The following is a 22,382-nucleotide window of genomic DNA, read 5'->3' on the forward strand; positions in this document are numbered from 1 at the left end:
ATATTTATGTGTCTGCTGTCACTTGTGTCGACGTGTCTGTCGAGAAAAGACGTGTCGTTTAACTTTATGCGTTGTTGTTCTCTCTGACCAACACATGACCACAAAGAGCGCGTCCCGCCGCGGCGCGCTCCGCTCTGTCTACATGCTGCTGTTGGAGAGAGAATTGTTGTTGATGTGAGTCGACTCCAAAGTGACTAACTGCTCACTCGTGTGTATGTACACTTTTGTAATTGAGATGTAATGTAAGAGAAAAAAAGGTGATATATTTAATAAAAACATTAACCTCAGCTATTTGCCTCTGGCCTCTGGTTCACCTCAGGGGGGGGGGGTCAATTTGTGCACAAACACCCACAAGTGGCAAAACAGGAGAATCATAACACTCTCGTCAGGATGTGATTGTGAAAGTCTGCGTGTCGATGCACCTCCGCACCACGTCTTCTATTCGCAGCGTGTTTGTGTGGAGTGTTATCACGGTGATCTAAAGTGGAGCTCCTCGGCTAACTTTAGACCGATCGCTGGGACACGCGGCTCCGCGCCGCCTTTTGACCCGCTCTCTGTTTGCCTTGGTCGGGCGCAGGAATTCGCCTCAACCTTCCCGTGCCCGCTGCCAGCCTGCCTGGCACCACCAGATTTATTTTTATTCTTTACATATTGAACCCGTGCTTTGTCCCTATTGACACATTCCAAGACTGAGGGGAGCCTGATTGCATTCAGGGACTTGAACAGGAGCAGATTTATATGTTGATCGCCTGCAGAAATGACCGTCAGCTGGTTTTTAGCTGCTGATGACAACAGCAGCTTCGTCCTTCTTAAAGATGGAGGAGAGAGAAATAAAACACAAACCTCAGAGACGGCTTCTTAAGATGTGTTCACTTTGTTTTATTAAAAAAAAAAAAGACATTAAATACAAATTATACTTTGAATCAAAATCATTTCTGTTCTCTGTGTGATTTTCTAGTTTAGTATCATGAAAAGAATCAAAACAACTCTTTCAAGGAGAAACTTGAAATGAAAAACAAAAAAAAAACCATTTACCCGTGAACAGAGAGATTGTTAATGTGACCAGCAGGGAGAAATAAAACTGACAAAAACAAAAAGTGACATGACAGGAGTGTGACCCTGGCTCTGCACTAACAGACTGAGGCGGGGTGGCTGGGTGTGCGTGGAGAGAAGTGACTCAGTGAGAGGTGAGAGGTTCACTGGCCTCGAGAAGCAGTGAACTGAAGATGACCAGAGACCTGAGCGTCTGACCGACACAGTTTTCTCGCCCGAGGCTGAAAGTCGCCCGCCGGGCTCGGAGCTTACAAACGACACCGCTGAGCAACGGAAGGAAAAAGGTTCATTTAAAAAATATAACATTCATTAGTGATTATATTCCCAAAAATACACTGAATCATAAAGACTTTGCTGTGCAATCGGTGAGTCACTGAATTGTTCATAAGAAAACCTAGTTTGGATCAGCTTATAATTCTTTCTTAGATAAATAATTTTCATTTTTAAGTACTGTACATGATGTCTAGTCAGACACATAGCTGGCCAGGAAATAATAATAATAATAATAATAATATATATATAAAAAGACACACTTACAAATATCAGGGAGGGAATAGCTTAATCATATTTGTACGTGTGCTCCTCCCCTTGCATCAAGTCTCAGAGTAGACGGGGGTTAGCACCAACAGGCTGGTTGTAAGTTGCTGCTTTCTATTAAAGGAAGTGTTCAGCCGATTCCATGCTACCGAGCTACTGGGCGAGCATTCTTTGTCGGCACTCTCTCCACTTTTCAAGTCTTTACACAGGATGTGGGAGAGCATCGGGCAGGAAGCTCCTCGGGGAGGACCACGCCTCCTCCCTCAGGCCCCCTACCACTCGTGTGAATGCATATTTGGTGCTGTGTCCACCTCGTGGAGATTTGTTGGCATACGATCATACAAGCAATTTTTTTTCAAAGAAACAAAAACAACAACAACAACAACAAAAGAAAATAGTTGCATTGAATGGAAAAAAAATTCTGAGGGGTGTTTCGCTAAGTTTGCTGTCAGAAGTCCTGGTGTAGCTTCGTTTTTCTTTCTTTCTTTCTGTTTCCTCTCAGGTTTATTATTGTTTTCTTACAGTATCGCACTGTTTCATCTCACATTACCTCTGAGGGAAGGTATGCAGATGCAGATAGGTCCAATTGTCTTTAACTGCATGCACTGACGAGTAGCGGCGCAGCTAAAGTGCTTTAAGTGCTTGTGCTTGAAGCATAAGGGCAGCTGGCACCTGCGGCGGGGAGGCGAGACGGTCACACCGGCCTCACCCCCTTTAAACAAGTCTACACCAGGTTGCACCACTGACAGGAAGAGGACCAGAGGGGTGCGCGGTGTGCTGGAGTGAGGGGGGGGGGGACAGCTCAGGGTACTGGGTAGGAGGCAGGGACGAGGCACAGAGACACAGACAAGGTTTTGGACGGCTGAGGGGGTGAGGACATGCAGGATTAGAGGACCTCAGCGCTGGAGCTTCGCGGCGGATGAGGTATAAGAGCGGAGCGAGGAGCAGGTTGGAGCCGAGGGACGCGGATGTGGACGGGAACAGCAGGGGGCAGGCAAGAGACAGAAGACATCTAAACAAACTGAAGACTCAAAATCCTCCGAAAATCTGTCTCACGAGTCTCAGATACTCGCCGCCTGTCGGCTGGCGGCTCAGAAAAACACGAAAACGTCCACGTAAACTTCTCAAACTGCTGCTGCAACGTGATTCATTCATCTGACTGCGCATTAACGTTCCATATATTCACGATGATAGTGCAGTTAGCTGTTTAGTCCTCTGTCTTTAATAGCTACATACTGGTAGCAAACATGTAAAGAGTTAAACGCGATAGAGACAACGAAATATGTGTGTTTAGCTATATTTGGGAGAAATTTTATATTTTACGAGGTGAGGGTTGTCTATCGAAACACCAAGAAGGATCACTAACCCTAACCCTAATCTCCAGATAATCTCCTGAGACTATCCGGCGGGGGGGCGTATGTGAGAACACAAGTTGCTGCGGATGTTCTACAGAGTTTTTCCTGCAGTAGTGAAAACTCTGGATAATGTCCGAACGAGCCCACGTGAGAATTCAGCAGGAGATTCATGTCTGAAAATGGCTTATGCCTCACAATCCGCCTTTTGCAACCCAAGAATCTCATAAGAGGTAATTTGAGAGAAGCAGTTTATAAATGTCTTTCCTGTAACTATCAGCCTGGACATGCATGAAGAGCTAAGACGTGGATGAAGCTGCAGGAGTTTGTTTACATGGACGTTTTTATGCCGTTTTTTTGCTCAGTCACCTTCAAACATCTGCAGCCGTTGGGAATCCAAGGTGCTTTTAAAGCTACTGTGGCTACAAACTTGCCTGCAGGGGGCGATATATCTGAAACTCAGAAGCTAGCTTCTCAGCGAGTTGTTCCGTTAGTCGCGGACCACAGGTGGTGAATGAGAGAGGAGAATCGGAGAGGTTGGTTTTTTTTTAAGGCACCGTAACTGCCTCCGTTCCCTTTCGGACAGAAGGACGAGGGAAGCGCCGCTGGCAGAAAGTAGGCCCCCTGGTGGCCATCAAGACCCCGCCGTCCCCCATAATCCTTCACTTCAACATGGACCCTGAGCCGAAGAGTGTTTTATATATATATTTTTTTCCTGCATTGTTTAATGGAGCGAGGGCAGTCGCACATCCCTAAACTGAGCTTAGTGACAAACAGTATTTACACAAATCAACTTCCACTCACTCGCCATGTTGCACAGACATGCAGCTGTGCACATGTACGCAAGGCAGGTGCTCACACATTAAGACGCACACATACACACAGACAGACACACACATATATAAATGGTGGTGGTGCGGTTCTTGGGGTCACAGTCACAAAGGAGTCCTCTTTAAAGTGAGTGGAAAAGTCCCTCCTTCCTCTCTCCCTCTAAAAGAATAGTGCAGATGATAGGATTCTCTCTCTCCTCCCATTCTCTGTCAGCTTTCAGCTTCATCCTTTTTTTTTATTTGTAAAGAGAGGACAGAGGTTCCCTAAGCACAGGACAGCTGTGACGGACAGGAGGCTGGGCCCCCCCCCCCCCCCCCTCCTCCTATCCCTCCCTCTCTCCGACAGAAACGGGACCTGGACGTCCTGGAGCTCCTTCAAATGTTTACATAAAACTACATGCAAGAGCAAAGTGGGCTCTACTTCTTCCTTTCTTTTCTTTCTCTCTGTCTCTCCCCCCCCCCCCTGCCTTACTCCCACCCCCACCCCGTCCCCCTTATTCGCTGTCTTCCTCTCTCCGTCCTCTCATTTGCTCTCCAGGTTGTAGCACTGCGTCTCGCCTCGCTCTCTGCCGTCCAGGCCCGGCAGAGGCTGCCCGTATTTGTCCACGCACCAGCAGTATCCCCGCCTCCTGCCTTTGGATGGACGGCACTGCAAAGAAAGAGAAGAGGGAAGAGAGAAGTTTGAGCTGCTGGTTGTGTTTTTGCAGAATATGTTTGCCCTGCAGAGATCGTCGTGCTCGGCCTTCAGCGAGAAGGATTGCACGGACAGGTGGAACCAGCCGGACACACACACATCAGTCAACTCCGACTACCAGCGTCAGTTCAAAGTCAGAGGGAGAAGACAGGAGAGCAGGAGGAGGGAGGGGGGGGGGGGGGGGGGGGGGGGGGGGGGGGGGGACTTATCACTTAGAGACACACTGTGAAAACAGATTAGCGTTTCCAGGGTGACGAATTATTATCCTGACACAGCTTTATCAACACCACCTTCCCTGTGCAGTTGTGTTTTATAACAACACTCCATCTCCGTGTTGGCTCTCAGGTTCTGGATGCTTGTCTGGAGGCCAAGTCGTGCCTCAGCACAACTCAGACAAACATCTCATCGATCACAAGCAGGAACGCTCGGCTGCACATGAAGAGTTTTTATGTGCAGTGACTATTCAGCCCCGTTTCCACTGGTCAGAAAGCTAAATAACACCCACAAACATCTGGCTTTTGTCTGCAGTGGGAATATGAACAATCTGACTTCGCTCCCGAGTCAAACGACAGCAGGAGACACAATCGATTGAAACATGACTCATGGATGAATACCCTGATTTCTTCTACTTCTTTATTTTGGCGGTCTAGCTGCTGACACTTCATATTGTCTGCACGATGTTTGAACATGTATTGAATTTAGGCGTTAGCGCTTAAATAGTCAAGAACATTTGTTTAATAACAGCCAATTTCTTTTTTCATATCACAGAATGTGCAAAACAGTCGAGACAGCGAGCTGAGACAGCTTCTCGGTTTCTGGTGCGTTGTGTTGTGTTGTGTTGTGTTGTGATATTATCTAATCTATTGAACTGGCTTCATTGCAGGAACCACCATACAACATTGAAACATGAGGAACCTGTGGGTTCAGTCTCTGTGGCTCAGATCATATACACTCTGCCTGCGACTCTGTCTAATCCCCACTATGGAATTAATGCTGGAGCCCTCTACTGGCCCTGGACTCGAATAACATAACCGTCACATGACACAAGACACATGACACAAGTGGCAATGGGAGGGAAGTCACAGGCCTTTTTCTAGTGGGTTTATCGATGATTCATTTAGGTGTAAAAGAGGAATGAGAGACACACACCACAGATGATGCAGCTGTGAAAGACAATAATAAACGTATATGGATCAGAGCAGGACTTTCACTTCCAGGTGAAACCAGCGTGGGGCCGTCTATGAGCTGAGGAGCAGTTTGTATATCAGGCTCCTGACCAGGGGGGGGGGGGGGGGGGGTCAATGATGAAAAAGCAGATTAGTTTTGATGGAGCGAACCAGGAACGCGGCGAGCGAAGGAGTGTGAAGGTAAACACGGAGTTGCTAAAATATTTGCCAAGGCCAGTTGGAGGGCTGCAGGAAAACCAGCGCTGCTATTCTGGGAAACTGGCAGACACTCAGAATCATCTGGAGCTGATTATGGCCTGCAATGTGCACGAGCGTGCGTGTGTGTGTGTGCGTGTGTGTGCACATAATCACACAAATGAGTTGTATGTACTGTACATACAGTACGCATACCCCCCACCTGCTTCCACACATGTGCTCACATGCATGTGCGCTGTAGTGTCAGACTTTATGAGCTGCAGTCAGGGAGCTCACATGAAACGGGCTGAGAATAACCCCCCCCCCCCCCGTCATCTCCCCCGGCGGTGGGGGGGAGACAGATCTGAAAGGTGAGCGGAGACACACCTGTCCATGACTGTGCAATCAGTGAGTCAACAACAGTGTAGATAATAAAGACGTTTTCAGATAAGAACTCTGCAGATTCAGATCTGGACTTTCCCCCGGAGACTGTATATTAAATTTCTATGTTTCCCAAAGATGGTTTCTATCATTTCAGGTAGTTCTTATCACATTGAGTCACGTTCAAGTGTTTCTGATAAGTTTGGTTTTAAATAGTTATTTGACAGAATGATTGACAGCTGAGACTGACTCATGATCAGGAACTCGCAGCGTTCGTATCCATGATATTTTAGCGTCATTTCAGGAATGTGGGAGGAAGTGGAGACGTGTCAATCATCTTTATTCACAGTCTGTGGATTTCAGGAATCCTCAGGTTTCCATTCTCCTCACTATATCATCAAATGTCATCGATTCAAAAAGTCAACATGTTTTCATGATGGGGCCCAGTTTTGTTGGTTAATATATTGTAGTTTTGGTTTTATGTATATATGTCAGAGTAAGATGTCTGTCATCTCTGCATCTCCTGTGTTACCTGCTTACTAGCTTGCTAAATGACTGACTGTGAAGAAAGACAAGGGAAGGCGTCCATATTGCCGTTGCCTAGCAGCAGCGTTCTAATGACTTAACCACTTAAAACGCCGAGCATACCACGCACACGACTTCCCCTGTCGTAACCACAAGCTCCGGAGTCTCAACTTGAGAGCAGAAGTGAGAACCTGCCCGTCGTCGGTGAACAGCGTCGGGTTCATGTCACTTCTCAGGCCAGTGAGAGACAAACGTTTCTACACAGCTCATCGGATGTAAAGTTATTGTTTTAATTAAAATTCCTACAACTTAGGAATGCAGAGCCGTAACAAAAACTATCCTGAGTCCTGCAGACTGGGTCGTGGACTGTGCAGACAGACAGAGACACACACAGACACACACAGACACACAGACACACACACAGACACACAGACGGACTCTAGAGTGTGACCAGGTGTCTGTTTCCGGCGGCGGCGGCGGCGGCCACGTGCAGCCTGAGTGCATGATCAAAGGGAGCTTCACAGAGACAGAGGCCTCTTAAAATACCAACAACTACTGCAGCCGTCTGGTGGCGAGCACGCAGGCGGACACACCCCCTCCCCTCGTTCTCACACTCTAACATCATCAGGGGATTCTTTTCGATGAACTTGGGTTTCCTCCCACCCAGCTCTCCTCTTCCTCCTCTGTCTCACCCCTCTCTCTCTCTCTCTCTCTCTCTCTCTTTCTCTCTCTCTCTCTCTCTCTCTCTCTCTCTCTCTCTCTCTCTCTCTCTCTCTCTTTCCTCCCTTCATTCCCCCTCACGGTGCCATCGTCTGCGGCCAGGTTCTATTTTCGCCCCGACCCAGCGGACGAGACTGCGGAGAGGAGCTTAACATTGTGTTCCTCTGCTCTGGTTAATGATGATAGAGTCCTGTATGGGCCTGGTGTGTGTGTCAGTGCGTGTGTGTGTCAGTGTGTGTGTGTGTGTGTGTGTGTGTGTGTGTGTGTGTGTGTGTGTGTGTGTGAGGGTTGAAAAGCCAAAGGAGAGGCGGAAGGGAGAGGAAGAGCAAAATGTGCATGTGTGCATTCCCCTGTTGCTTGGCTACCTCTGAATTTCCGTTCAGTCTCTCTTTCATCTGTGAACTATTAGCAGTCATCTCAAGCAATCCTTTCTTTATTGCTTCAATCCACACACACACACACACACAAACACACAACAATCACACACACACTCACTGTAGGACGGCCAGACTTCCACTGAGAACTGTCACTTTACAGCTTCCTAACGAAGCCTCAAGGACTGAAAGACAAAGCATCGCCGAGTTTCCACTTTTCATTGTTGAAACGTCAAGGTTTTTGTGGCACTTTCACACAATTACACCGTTGTGTGATCTCGTTCATTCCACCTCTTGCACGCTGAGTTTGAAAACAGATACTGACCCTTCTAGCTGAAGAAATAACTTTTGGTCTGAGACTCAACTTTCACTTGAAAGGAGGAAAGATTGTAAGACATTGTAAGAAATAGGAGGTGAAAAGCTGTGATGATTGTTGTGGTTCAGCTGGAGACACAATGGGGCCTCAACAGTTTGACTTATCTGGCAGGAGCATTATAGGTCATGTCAGCTCCTGATTTATCAAGTAAACTTTATTTTTAACACACCAAGCAACTATAAACACACTGGATCCTCCTCCAGCATCAACATCTGTGCAGGCAGTTGGTTTTTATATTGGAAAACTGCATCAACCTCAAATCTTGACGTCCTCCATGAAGAAATGTCCCACACTTGCATCCAGGGTCTAAAACCCCGGAGCAGCTCAGACCTCACAGCTCCGGCTCTGCATGGTCCACACGGCTCTCGCTAAAAAATCTAAAAAATCCACCCCACGCATTCATAATGCGACCTTTATGGGGTGTGTATGCGTGTGTGTTGTGTGTATGAATGCGTGCTCTTGTGATGCTGGTCTTTACAGCTAATAGCAGCGCCGCTGGGCTTCACGGACATTAAAAAGAGCCTGGTCTGACCACAGGATAAACACAAGCTCATAAAATGCAATGTGTGTGTGTGTGTGTGTCTGTGTGTGTGTGTGTGTATAGGGGTGCATGTATATGTATTTGTGTGAAAGACTGTGCATCTGTGTGCGTGTTTGTCAGGCGTTGAGAGTAGCTGCAGGATATTGCTTTTTCTAGAGAAAATATAAGGTTTGAGTTTGAATTCAACTCTAGAATAATTTGTGTTTGTTTTAGAAGAATGGGGCACACACAGTTTACAATAGGAGCCTGAATATTAAACTTTACAAAGTTATTGATGGGGGAAGAAAGTCCAACAATGTCAAGTGTTTATCGCAAACACAGTGATTTCATTGGATTATGCAAGAAAACACTTTATCCGTGAAATAAACAACAAAGGTCGGATCCATCTTGATTGTTTTCTTCCTTCCAGAGATGGATGAAGTGTGTGTGAGCGCCACCATGAGGCGGGAAATCAGTTTTATCTTAACGACGACCGGTCGACTCACTGAGATGTTAACGTTATAGAATATTTGTAAAGGATTCTCTTCAAGAAACAATGTAAATGTTGTTTTATCAATGAAAGTGTCATTGAATCCAAGCTAATTATCGCTGAGTTTGAAAACATACAACAGTAAATTGTAAATGGACAGGAAAGCATTTAAATAGTGATTGTGTTGTATTTATATTTACTTTACTAGCGCTTTTATACGCAGCACGTTTTCTATCACACACCATGTGCACAGCCGTCAGGGGCAGTTTGAGGTTCAGTATCTTGAACAGGGACAAGTGGGAATGCAGGCTGGAGGAGCTGGGGAATCGAACCACCGGCCTTCTGGTTAGTGGACGACCCTTAACTCAATGCCAATGCAGAGAAACGAAAATTAGGATCTGGGAGCCGAGTTATTCTTTGATATTCCTCATCCGTCTCAAAATTGTTTATTTTTTAGATCAAGTCTTTGCACAGTGTCTTGTGTTATTTTAATTTGGTATATTTTCAATAAATCTATGAAGTAGAACTACGATGAGTTTTTCACATTAAAGCTCAAACTCATGCATCAAGCTGCCGCTGATATCGGAAACAAATATTCCTGCGTCGTTACATTACGCAACAGCTACGGCAAAGAGAAGGAGTCCATATCCTGCAGCGAGGAAGGAGAGGTTGTTGGATTAGAAACTCAGGGAGGGAACAGAACGAGGGAGAGAGACAGAGTGAAAATAGCTGTCTGGGTGCCCGAAGGTTGGCCAGTTATTATAAAGCCATTGTGGTCAGTGTGTACGTTTCCACAGATCCTTCTGAGTCACGCTCAATAAGTCAGCTCTTATGGGCCTGGCACTGTCAGGACTGAGGGAGGGAGGGAGGGAGGGAGGGAGGAAGGGATCAGGGTAAGCAGGCACCTGGCTCACATCCTTAACCCACTGCCTCTTCCTCCTCCTCCTCCTCCTCCTCCTCCCACCACACACACACTAAACTCTGAAAGAGTACACAGAGAGACGCAGACACTGTCGTCCCATTCACAACCCTCCGCGGGGCGATTCCTGGCCAAACAAGGAAGGAAAAGCCAGGTGGGCGGAAGGGCAGGATGGACAGAATGATGGAGCGGGCAGACAGAACAAAAGGCGGGTGGGTGAGTGTAGGCAGGGCACAGTGGGGGTAATGATGGGTGGGTGAAATGATGAATGAGAGAGAGAGAGTGAGACTTTGAGGGGCGTAATGAGTGGATCGTTGTTGGGCATGCGTGACCTGAACTGGGATACTGAGCCAATTCATATAAGTGCTGCTAAAAATAGGTTTCTCTGTAGCCGGGCTCGGACGAACGCTGCTCAAACTTCTGCTGCAGACCGAAAGCACTCATGTTACCAGCGACATGCACAGAAAACCACACATGCACGCTCACATACATGCTCTTCCCTCGGGGGAACTGACCTGGAGGATATTACTGTATCTGTCTTGTGTCAAAACTCCAAATCTTGAAGTCAAGTTGATTAAAAATGGATTCAGAAAACAGCTTGAAAGGCCCAAACTACTTTTAAATGTTAGATCCGCCAGATTTATATATTTGCACAAATTGCACACACTCATTAATATCAGTCCTCTGAATAAACCTGATATTTTTCATTAAGATCCATGAATTATTTTCTGGAAAATCAACGCAAATGTCAAAAAATGCCCAATTCCACAATGTTAAATAAAGTGATGAAGCCAGAGTCTGTTCAGCAGCGGTCGGGGGATGGAGCCGCGGTGCCGACGTCACGCCGTTACACGTGCTCGACTAATCGTGACCTTGCAGTTATTGAGCCACGGTCACACAAAAACCCTGAAGCTGCAACAACGCTGCTGCACAAAGAGCCGTTCAAAGTTTATTATTATTATTATTAAGAACTTCCTTTGACTGTGAACAATACACCTGACAAGAGTGAAGCTGTTAAGATGAACAGTTTACGACGTATGAGAGACAGACGGAGATTTAAGGGGAAAGATAAGATATAAGATTGATATCTCGACACTAAAGCCCTTTACCGTAACATGAAAACCCTTAAAGACGCTTTAAAAACTCCGGATCACTTCCTGCATTCCCACCAGATGAATCTTCCCAGCTTCAGTTCATATAGCTGCCGAACAGTGTCGACTCTGGAAGTCTGAACTTTAGTGTCGCCCTGGATCTATCGAGGGAGAATATGATGGACGTGACATCACAAACTAATCAAACAGGAACTGGTTGTAAAGGTCAGTATTTAGAATAAGGAAGAGGAGGGATTATTATTTCATGTCGTCTGCTAATTGGGGCGAAACACAACCACAAAGATCATGAAATACAAGACGCACAAACAAACCTCCAACTAAAGCAACTTCTCCTGAGAGGCAGCGACTCACTCACAGAGATTACACGTTCACTTGTGTACGTGTAATCTGTGTGTGTGTGTGTTTGAGTTCCTGCTGCAGCTTCTGTTGCCTCTTTGTTCCTGTTGCTATCAGAGGGAAAGATCCACTTGAAAGAAGGAACTCGCAGCTGTGACCGTCAGTTCGGGAACATATGATATGAACAGATTCGGGCTGGAGATACCACGGACCGCTTGTGTATCATGTGTGTGGTTAAGCCCCTTTTTCCTCCGCTCAGTTCTTTCACCCCCTCCAACCCCCCACCCCCCCGACCCCTCCCTCCCTCCCTCCCTAACCCCTCTCACCCCCCCCCACCCGCCTTTGCTTCCTTCTTTTCACAGTATTGTCACCCTAGACGGTTCACACGGTATCCTCTTCGCCGTGTTTCCGGTCATAAATCTCTGCAACGCACCGTGAAGGCACATCCCCTCGGATGGATTTAACACAACACCCCCACCGGCCCTCTAAGAAAAGGGCGACAAGGGCTGGCACACTGCTGCACACACACACACACACACACACACACACACACACACACACACACACTTATACACACACACACACTTTGAGCAGAACTGACACTTCCCTGGTAGGTGTAGGTTGATAAAATCCGGGAAAAGAACAAGGAAGTGTCTGATTCTAATAAAAAGGGAACAATGAAACCGCACTTTTGGGGAAAGAGTGAGGTAAGAATCTGAGAGGATGAGTTTATCCTGTGTGTGTGTGTGTGTGTGTGTGTGTGTGTGTGTGTGTGTGTGTGTGTGTGTGTGTGTGTTATGGCTCGAGTTGGTCTCTGACTCATGGTGCTTGTGGGGTTTTTTTTGGTGACTCATGCGTTTCTCAGAATGAATCCAGCAGCATGGAATCCCTCTGATAAGGCTCCCGACCTCAGGACATTTATTTGACACGCTGTATGTCTCAGTAATGCCCCCCCCCACCCATCCATCCACCACCTCCCCGTCTCACCCTTCCTCCCCTCAGGTCAGCACATGTCACCCACCAAACTACCGCTTCCTCGTTCTTTTCTCCCCCCCCACCCCCCCCACCCCCCGTCTTGCAAATGAGCAGGCTATGGGTGGCCCGAGTCTGCTGCTGCACCACGGACGAGAAAAACTAAACCGGTGACAGTCTGTTTGTTTTTTTTACCTCACCAACAGCACCCCACACCTACACACCCTCACCGAAACTACCGTCATCAAACACGCGCCGTACATACACTGCCCTGCCGCCACATCTACCGTGCCACACACACTCCCCGACCACATTCTTACATCCCTACCCCCCACACTCTCCCACACCACACACCCACAAACACACCTGACCGACTTCATTTCCTGTGAGGCATGAGTCAGACGGCTGCAGTGCATTTACTGGAGTAATACACGGTTATTAGCCATTCTGATAATATAGTGTTGATGTGGCTGTCAAGGCAACCTGAGCTGCACAAGAAAAGGGGACTGTGTGGGTGGGTGGGTGGGATGAGTCGGCGAGGATTCTTTGGAAGTGTTCAGGCATGCGGTGGGTCTGTTTGCATGTCCTCAGGTGTGTGCATGTTTAAGTGTGTGTTTGTGTGTGTGTGTGTGAGAGAGAGAGAGAGAGAGAGAGAGAGAGAGAGAGAGAGAGGGAGATGGTGTGTAAAATAAAGAAACAGCAGGGAGAGCCATTCACCTGTTTTTTCTTGTAGAAGCCCTTTCTGTCACAGTTGGGTATGCGGAAGCCTCTCGGGTTGAGCACGTTGCTGATTTTAAGACTGTTCAGGATGCTCTCCATCTCCCGCCGACACGGCCCCTGGCAACACGACAGGCACACACAGCACAATGAATATTATATATTTACACAATCACAGAATAAGAAGAACAAGAGACGTGTTCAAGCGGTTCTAGAAGTTTATGGCGAACATCCTGGACAACAGAATTAAACCTCCTGCACCCAACGCCCCATTAACGTCTCATCTAACTTCACCCTTAAACTATGATTATGCTGATTTGACAATTTATGGCTGCAGCCTGACAACAAAAATAAAATATTCTAAAAATCTTTTGCAGAATCCAATGCAAATATCCCCAAACTTAAGTCTGACGTAATGAGTATTTGAGGAATATCACATTCTGCGAATCTGAACAATGCGTTTCTGAGTCGCAGTGATGAACCCACAGTTATGTCCAGATTGAAGAGGCTGAGACCTAAATGGAGACGTCAAGTGGTACCTTCTCTTAGAAACGGTTGGAGAGCATGTAATTTATATAATAATGATGTTTAAATGATAGCAGATATCCTTAAGGGACCTGCTGGAGTCTTTGACCACAAATTGCTCTGCAGAGCAATGTTTTGAAGAGAGATTCCCCACACTGTTTGTATCTTGTGTTTTCGCCGCACGTGCACGAGGCCGCACATGCATACCACCTACACTGGGTTGACAGCAATGTGCATGTTTTGCCAGGGTGGCCGACCATGTGCTCCGGAGAGCCGGCAGTTAATTCCAACCAATTACCTCAGCAGGTGAGTTCACTGATGAGCCCCCCCCCCCCTCCATTAGGAGCGCTAATCAGTGGGTGGTCTCTAGATTAAAAGAGCAGCAGACTGATTTGCTCTGGTGGAGCAGAGGACGAGGTGCTCACCAGGAACCTGAAACATCCCTGATGTCTTTGTTGCATCTCATTCTCTCATCTGTCTCTCCTCCGATTTCCTGTCTATGAGCTCTCTTATTAAACCTAAATGTTAATATTTGACGTATTGTACTTTCCGCAGCTCCTCCTCTGGTTGTGACTTACATACTCAGTCTCCCTCTTGCTCTCCAGGGAGAAGTTGTGCATGTCCATGTTGGCTCCTCCCGACACTGACTCCACCTTGTAGCTCTGCGTCTTCCTGTTCTGATCTTTCTGGATCAGCTTGTTGTGCAGCGGCGGCCTGGTGTCCATCGAACCCCGACTGTGTCCGCCCTTCACAGTCGCCACGCCGGTCAGCACCGTCATCGTCTGGGTGGCATTGGCACCACCTTCTTCTACCTGATTTCCTCCACCCTCTGTGAAGAGAAAGGGAAGTCAGCCTTTAATGATAAGGTTTAGTGGGTGACCCCCCGCACACTTCCCCCAAAGAGAATAAAAAGATGGACGGAGCGTCTCCAGTTCCTCCCACTGTCTAAATATGAAACTAAAACATCATTTCCATCTTGTGCATTTGGAGCCAGAGGCTGCACAGTAGTGATCGGGGGAGGAGCTGCAGTATCGAGGTCCTGCTGATACATGCACTCGACCAATCGTGAGCCAGTCTCAGCTGTCAATCATGATGTTTCACCTCGTTTTTATAACATCAAATAACCAATTAAAATGTCAAAATATTGTAGATTTAGAAATATTTTGTATATGTAAAAATGTTGCTTTAGAAATATTTCTCATTTATGTAAAAGTACTGTAGCTGCAGAAATTTGTTGTATACATATAAAATTGTAGCTGTATAAATATTTGTTGTAGCCTGTGAGTAATTGTGAAGTTTTACAAAGACTGAAAGTCAAATTTCCCATCTTTGCACGTGACCCTGAAGTTACAGCTACAGACACGAGCTCTTGAGCCAATCATCACGCTGCCAGGTGAAAACAGAGGAAGTCCAACTATCCAATCAGCGCAGAGGAGGACCCGCCCCCCCCCCTCCAGGTGTGTGCTACCTGCTAACGTTAGCCTAGCTAGCATGCTAACCGGTGCTGGGAGGTGTTGGGACCGGGGCGAGAGGCGCTCAGGCCCCGGCAGCTCCCGGTGCTGCTCCCGGTGCTGCTCCCGGTTCTTACAGCTGCTGGAGGTGAGTTCATATGAAGAGTTCAAACTTTACATTATCAACGTTTGTGTTTAATTTACATTATGAATATGAATCAGCTTCTGTCCAAACTTCACCTGCTTTTTAACTAAAGCTAAGTGAAGCTGTTGTTTCCATCAGGTACTTTCTCTCATTTAAACTATGAGTCCTGCATTTTACTGATATTAATGAGAAAATTTTATTATTTGAAATATCTGGAAGTGTCTGAATCCTAAAGGCTGTTGTCAGTGGCACCTGTTCTCTTAAATAGTTTCCTATGTAACAAAGTGTTTTCTATTCAGTCTGTGGAATCTTCATGTTTAGTTCAACTTGTTCTCATGTGGTTAAAACAGTGGAGAAATATAATATCTCAGGGTTTTAACGGACTTTAAGGCTTTAATTAGAATATTGTGATGATAATTTTTCACAGCTTAAGTGTACGTGGTGGAAAATTGGACATTTGTCCGCAAAATAACATCATTCATGTTTCACTTTCCCCTTAAATTCGAATCAGGAAGCTTCTAAACAACATTTTAAAATTTGCAGTTTTTATTTAATACCAGGATATTAAAATATGAATGAGTGTTTCTCTTGCAACAACGCTGCATTCAGGAAGTAGTTTTCCCTCATTGGTCCTCATTCAGCCAAACCAAAACAGAAAAAGGAAATCATCACAGTGACATTTGGATTCAGACCCTTTGCTATGACAGTGGAAAGAGCTCAGGTTCCACTTCTCCTGATCATCTTTGACATTTGTCTGCACCTTAAGCGGATTTGGAAAGACGCACAGCTCTTCATGTGTCGAGGTACAGAAATGAGCGATGCAAACTAAATCTGCTGCATAGAACGTTCCCAAAAGCCACAGTGACCTTCATGATTCTTAAACCAAGCTGGACTGAACAACTCAGGACTTTGGTAGCAGTGGTAACGAAGATCCTGATGAGCACAAGGTCTGAGCTCCAGAAGGTCTGAGCTCCAGAAGGTCTGAGCTCCAGAAGGTCTGAGCTTCAGAAGGTCTGAGCTCCAGAAGGTCTGCGTGGAGATGGGAGAAACCTCCAGGAGGAGGTTCTCCTCAGAGAAAGACACAGGAAATCAACTACAGGACTTTCAGACGATGAGAAACAAGATTCTCTGCTCTGATGAAACAAAGACTGAACTGTCTTTCTTAAGGCTCATGTCTGGAGGAAACCAGGCGGCGCTCATCGCCTGCTCAGTCCCATTCGTACAGTGAGGCATGGTGGTGCCGGCATCGGGCTGTGGGAAAGGGTTTCAGCATATTTCAGGAACCCGAAGACTTATCAGGGTTCGGGGAAAGCTAAACGGAGCCAAGTACAATTATATATTATAAGGAAAACCCAGTGGAGAGTGCTCAGGTCCTCCAGGCAGGACTGAAGGTTTATCCTCCAACAGGAGAGTGACCCTGAGACACCACAGACAGACAATCCACAGATCCAGGTGTGCAAAGCTGCAAAGTAAACTCGAGGCTGTAAACACAACAACTGAGGACTAAGTAAAGGGTCTGAACATTTATGACTGTGTGATTTCTTTTTTTAAATAAGCATGGAAAAATAGTAAAATTCTGTTGCTTCCTCCCTTTTTCTAATAAATTTCACCAGTTTTAGAAAAAGGCTGCAACATCTCAAGTGCTCTCTGCAGCTCTCTGTCATCTGGCACCGAGCTGCAGAGGAGGCCTGGTTCAAACAGACGAAATAAAGTTAGCTCATTGCCTTGTGGGCTGTTTGGAGCCAGAAACGAAGCCAAGTAATAAACAGAAACATGACAATTTCATATCCACAGATTTCCACAGTGTTCCGACCGAGAGATAGAGTCACAGAGAGGAGCCAAGTCTAAACACAGCTTTTAAAGGATCGGGGCTAAAAGAGGAGACGGTTCGGGCAGCGAGAGGTAAAGTGGGAGATAAGGGAACAGATGTATTATTAGCTCGTGGAGCCGGCGGAGATTCCTGTCAAATCGTTAAAGAGCAGAGAGGACAGTGGTGGGGGGGGGGCTCCAAATGCTCCTTGCGAATACAGGAGACGACCAATCCACTCGCCCCCTGGTCTGCGACACCGTCAGAGAAGCTAACAGAGCTCGGAGACGACGTCCCGGGGAGGCCGGGTGACGATGGGAACACACATGCAGTCGGGTGCTCGCACACACACACACACACACAAACACAGATTCAAACCGTTAACTCGAAGCAGATTTTGTGTTGGAGGCCTGCGGTGAGGGCGGCGGGCGGGCATGTGGGCGTGTAGCCCGTGTGGGCAGGCAGGCTGGCAGCCCACCCTTTCTCCGTGACCACCTGATCAATTAGTGATGTGGTGGGGCTCCGCAGTCTCCCAGGCTCACCAGAACTTAGAATAACAACATGGATGTCAGCAACAGCATCGGCTGCATCAGGACGGAGTCAGACGGCGACAGATGCTCCACGTGGTTTCCCCAACTCTTGCCAAAAACCCCCCAAAAGAACCCATAACCAAAGACAAAAATATTGCTGTGTTTAAAGTTCCTGTAAGCATGAATTTTTTATTGTCGATATAAACTTTTATGTGAATTTCTAAGGAAGCCTGCTCCGATCCGGATAAACACATTACGCAATTTGTTTGTATAATGGCAGAGGAGTAAACAGCACAAACTGTGGTGAGCAGGGCTTGTTAATGTCTGGGAGCAGAGGTGGGGGACTGATGGCGGTGGAAACCACTGAGCTGCACTGATACACTACGACCAACAGGGGCGCTGGGAACCATTTCCCACATTTTTTCCCTCTTCATCTCCAGAAGTGCAGGGAGATACTGTAAATGGTCATGAATTGATATGTGTGGCTGTAAATGATTGTGTTGCCGAATGCTTCACAGGCCTCAGATGTACTTATTTGCACCCGTGTGAAAATATTGTTCGTCTTAAATGTAAGTCTTTTAAATTTAGAGGCTGAGAAACTGATATAAAATGAGGAAAATGCAGATGTAATTAGAGGAAATTAAAGAGTAGGACAAGGTAAAACAGTTGTTGATGCTCTCCGAGTGTGTGCATGTGTATGTAACTGTGTCTGTCTGTGTGCGTTTGTGTGTGTCTGTGTTTTATGAATGACAATGTGACTGCCGAGTGCTTGCACACCACACATTGCTGTGGCCAAACCAAATAACCAGTAAGATGAAAACACACACTGAGGCTCCTGGAGGCCTGACGTCAGCAGCGCCCAAACACACAGCCGTGTGTATTCACACGGAGGTGGCATGTGTGCCGGTTCACCGGTGTGAGCAGCCTGCATCCATTCACATGAAACCCACTGTGCATGTCTCTGCACATTGTGCTCATTGGTAACAGGCTTTGGTTTTGTGTTGGTCTCTTATAGGGAACTCAGAGACACACACACACACACACACACACACACACCCTCTCAGCTGGGATGTTTTGTCCCACATGGACTAGTAGAGCAACAACACATAATTTCATACTGTGTACAAAAATCCATGAGCTTTATTTGAAGGAAAATAGGGACATTACAGAAGACAAGGACGTGGTGTGCGCTCAGCCTCAGCTAAATACTGTATACTTACAGTATGTATGTGGCAGTCCTTAACTATTGGTTTGAGGGAGCCAGGCTCTGTGCGTGTGTATATGTATGTGTGTGTGTGCGTGTGTGTGTTGGGGAGAAGGAGAGAAGGAGCAGTGTTGCCCTTTCTGAAAACAAACAGCCTGCACATCCCAAACGACGAGCTTCTGTAATTTATTGCGCATTTTACGCATGATGGCACGAACCTTTACGCACACGGAAAAACAAAGTGTCGGGCTGCCTGGTGGGAAAGCAACGATTAATTTCTGCGTAAACACCCTGGTCGTAGCTGGTGTTATCCTCTAAAACTTCCAGGAGCCTATGGGATTTGTTTAACCCAGACCAACACATCACTGTGCAATGTCAAGCCTCCCCTCTAAAACCCCGCGGTCAGGGTCGGTGGTTTACAGTGTGGCAGGCTGCAAAACAGCCCCTGTTTCTTTGTGCCTTTTATATCTTAAGTAGATCAGTCTAAGCACCTTTATCTCATCCACTATCAGTGCGACGCTGTAATCTGTGTTTCCACGAACAGGGAACTCCCCAGGTCTGGTCAACAAACAGCAGCAGCTCGCGGGGAGCGCGTCCAGTCCACCGAATAACAACAACAACAACATAAAGCAACAACGGTGTCCACAAACATTAAAACGTGCAGTTAAAAGCCCGGCTGGTTACCTGCTTTCTGCGCCGGTATGAGGATGCTGTTGAGTTTCTTGGACGCGGCCGTGGAGCACACTCCCCGTCCCTCCAGCAGCGCCTGCAGGGGTCGGCTCTCCCCCGGCTGGTGCTGGCAGGTCAAGCCGGAGCCGCAGCGCGCCGTGTACACTCCACACGCATGTCCCTCGCCCAGGGCGCACGTCATGCAGCAGCCGCAGCCGGGCTCCTTCATCCGCTCCGCGCAGTCCTTCGGCAGGGGCTTGCACTGCAGGAGCGCCCCGGCGTCGCACGGCTCGCACCGGACCACCGGCCCCACGGTGCCGACGAGCCGGGCCAACGCAGCCAGCGCAGCGGCGAGGAAAAGCACACAGGCACCGGGCATTCTGCCGATTAAGCTGGTCACAAAGGGACAGTATGTGAGTTGTCACGTAGGCTTAATGGGACTCTCTGTGACACGGCGAGGCGGCTAGCCTTCTCCATCTGTATTTTCTTTTACGCGAACTTCTCGTTTTATATAGGCGGAAAAAAGAGCCAACAAGTCACACCCTCCTCCGTATGAATAATGTAAACGGAGAGCCCCGATATGAGGGCGCGCTGCAGCCCGAGGACAGAGCTGCTCCAACATTTAACTCTGTTAATCACTTAGGCTCTAATAATTTACTTAAGACTGTTCATGTGCAGCGTCTTTATGCTCTCTGTCCTGAGAGGAAAACCAAAGGTGTCTGTTTCCATCTGGAAATGTGGCCTCGTGTCACGACACGGAATTCTGTGAGCTGCAGATGCGTTTTCTCTTTACTTGTAATATAAACATGTTCCTGTCACAGAACTGCAAACCAGAGTGAGGAATAATGTGTGTTTCCTGTGTGCAGGCTGTTCCCAGTCCTCTGGAGGTTTCCACACCACTGGCCACATCCCCTGCTGGCACCAGTGGTATGTGATTGAATGCCATTGGCAGTACCCCCCACCGTGCAGCACATTCCTCTGGGCAGGTGTGTAGGTGGCCTGCATATTAACCCACTGAAACAATAATTTCTTTACATGTAACCTCTGAGTGAGTGGGACCACATGCTCGGCGGTGGGTGCAGCCAGCGAGGTATTGCTTTACTGTTCTGGGTGGTGGAGCCTGCAGTGTTGGAATTGCACATCAGTCAGAACAGCACCCACAGCTCCTGGAGCACGTGCACACCAGACTGCATACCCGAGCCTTCTGCCCAAATACTTTCAGAAGCCGTGCTCGCCTTTCACATACCCTGAGCAGACCTGGTGATCTGGCACTTTGCGTAGCCCTCCCCCCCCCGACCGGCGAGCATCCAGACCCCCTGCACCTTGCCTCCCGTACCCCACAGGATTTCAAATTATTAGAACGAAAATGTTCAGATTGTGCAGGCTCAGCATCGCCACCCCCCCCCCCCCCCCCCCCCCCCCCCCCCCCCCCCCCCCCCCCCCCCTCCTCTTGTCCGGCATGTCCTCCTGTTCTGCAATAATAAACGTGAGAGGGGGGTACACACTGAGAAAATAAAGCAATCAGTATTGGCCATTGTGTGATTTCCACCACAGAAGCAGAAAAGTGTTGAGACTGCGTAATGAAAAAACAAGCATGGGGTAAGGAAACACCCCCGGAATAGCAAGAAAACGTCTCCAGCTAAGATTAGTTTTCTTATTACTTGACGTTTTTTTTTCTCTATCTGCATTTTTTCATGTCTACAATGTTCAGCTTCTGACCTTTGGCTTGTTTATTGTCTGCCTGTCCGTGCGATTTACCTAAAGCGCCCTTACAGTTTGGACTAATTCAGCAAAAAGACGCTTTTGGGAAACTGTGGCCCCTTTGTAAGGATACAGCACACTTCTGGTTTGTTCGGTCACACGATGACGGCGGCCGGGTTCGCTCTGATCTGCTGTTATTGTTTCCCTGGCTGTTGAACCAGTCTTCAGACGGCACATAAACAGCGTAGATGGATCCAACCTTCTCAAGTTCAGTGACATTTTTTTTGCTTGAATAGATCCAGTTCAACGCAGAGGAGATGTCGTGCAGTGGAAGACGTCAAAGCAGGACGTCCACTGAGATCCTCCAGATTTGAACATACGTACAATTTGAACTACTACACGAATGAAAATTTATATCCTGAATAATTAGAGAGATGGAAAATTGAAAAAGGGAAAACGAATATTGACATAGTTCCCATATGCGACGGATAAAACTACAGACTCCTACAGACAAAGCTATGAGAAGTTCTGGCTGCCCGTGAGGATGGTAAAAACGAATGGATGTTTTACCGGCACGCCGATGTGACGGAGACGGGACAAACTGAGCGAGTTAAAGCTAGAATGCTGAGTTTGGGTTCATTATGAAAAGTGTTGCAGGACAAATTAGACTGTCACAGTCCCAAGTCATTAATGGGAAACACTGGTGTTATTAAAAACTCGTAGATAATATCCCCACATGCATTTCTATATATGGCCACTTGAGGGTTCAGTGAGCCCCCCCCCCTGATATTCTGTCATTTATTAATCTCTACTTGTTTTTACAGTCTCTGTCCCAGTCAACATTCCTTCGTGTTACATTCCCACAATCAGCACATTAATCATTAATTGGAAAGTAGGTGACAGTCCTCAGCAGCACCGGCACTGTGCACTTTCCAATTTGAGGCTCCACGCTGATTTATCTGTTTCCGTCCTCCGTAAGTGATTCGAGCAGCGAATTTCACCGCTGTAAACATGTTGCCGTCTTCATACGTGAGCTATACCATCGGCACGCACCGCACCCGCTGACCACGCTATGACCCAC

General features: G+C 47.3%; 2 protein-coding genes across 2 annotated transcripts in view; one reads left to right on the top strand and one right to left on the bottom strand.

Moving 5' to 3' along the window:
• LOC117760195 (insulin-like growth factor-binding protein 1) overlaps positions 1 to 287 on the top strand; it is a 2,934-nt gene extending 2,647 nt beyond the window's left edge. Inside the window, exon 4 of the mRNA XM_034583042.1 lies at positions 1 to 287. This exon is cut by the window's left edge and continues 888 nt beyond it. The gene's annotated coding sequence lies outside the window, so the exon portion shown is untranslated.
• Positions 288 to 3,209: 2,922 nt separating this feature from the next.
• Positions 3,210 to 20,379, bottom strand: igfbp3 (insulin-like growth factor binding protein 3). The gene is made up of 4 exons (XM_034583039.1): positions 19,616 to 20,379; positions 14,373 to 14,623; positions 13,270 to 13,389; positions 3,210 to 4,421 (listed from the first exon to the last, which is right to left on the bottom strand). Exons 1-4 carry the CDS (start codon positions 19,977 to 19,979, stop codon positions 4,296 to 4,298), a joined length of 861 nt encoding a protein of 286 aa, XP_034438930.1. The 5' UTR covers positions 19,980 to 20,379; the 3' UTR covers positions 3,210 to 4,295.
• Between the last annotated feature and the right edge of the window lie 2,003 nt (positions 20,380 to 22,382).

Source organism: Hippoglossus hippoglossus, chromosome 4 (genome assembly GCF_009819705.1).
Source record: "Hippoglossus hippoglossus isolate fHipHip1 chromosome 4, fHipHip1.pri, whole genome shotgun sequence".
Classification (NCBI taxonomy): Eukaryota; Metazoa; Chordata; class Actinopteri; order Pleuronectiformes; family Pleuronectidae; genus Hippoglossus; species Hippoglossus hippoglossus.

What these genes read in the sequence shown, in the direction of transcription:
- igfbp3 (XM_034583039.1), bottom strand. Translation starts at nt 19,979, where the DNA reads ATGCCCGGTGCCTGTGTGCTTTTCCTCGCCGCTGCGCTGGCTGCGTTG. An exon ending in CATACCGGCGCAGAAAGCAG is followed by an intron (nt 14,624 to 19,615) that starts GTAACCAGCCGG and finishes TTCTCTTCACAG; the next exon opens with AGGGTGGAGGAAATCAGGTA. An exon ending in GCAAGAGGGAGACTGAGTAT is followed by an intron (nt 13,390 to 14,372) that starts GTAAGTCACAAC and finishes TCGTGTTGCCAG; the next exon opens with GGGCCGTGTCGGCGGGAGAT.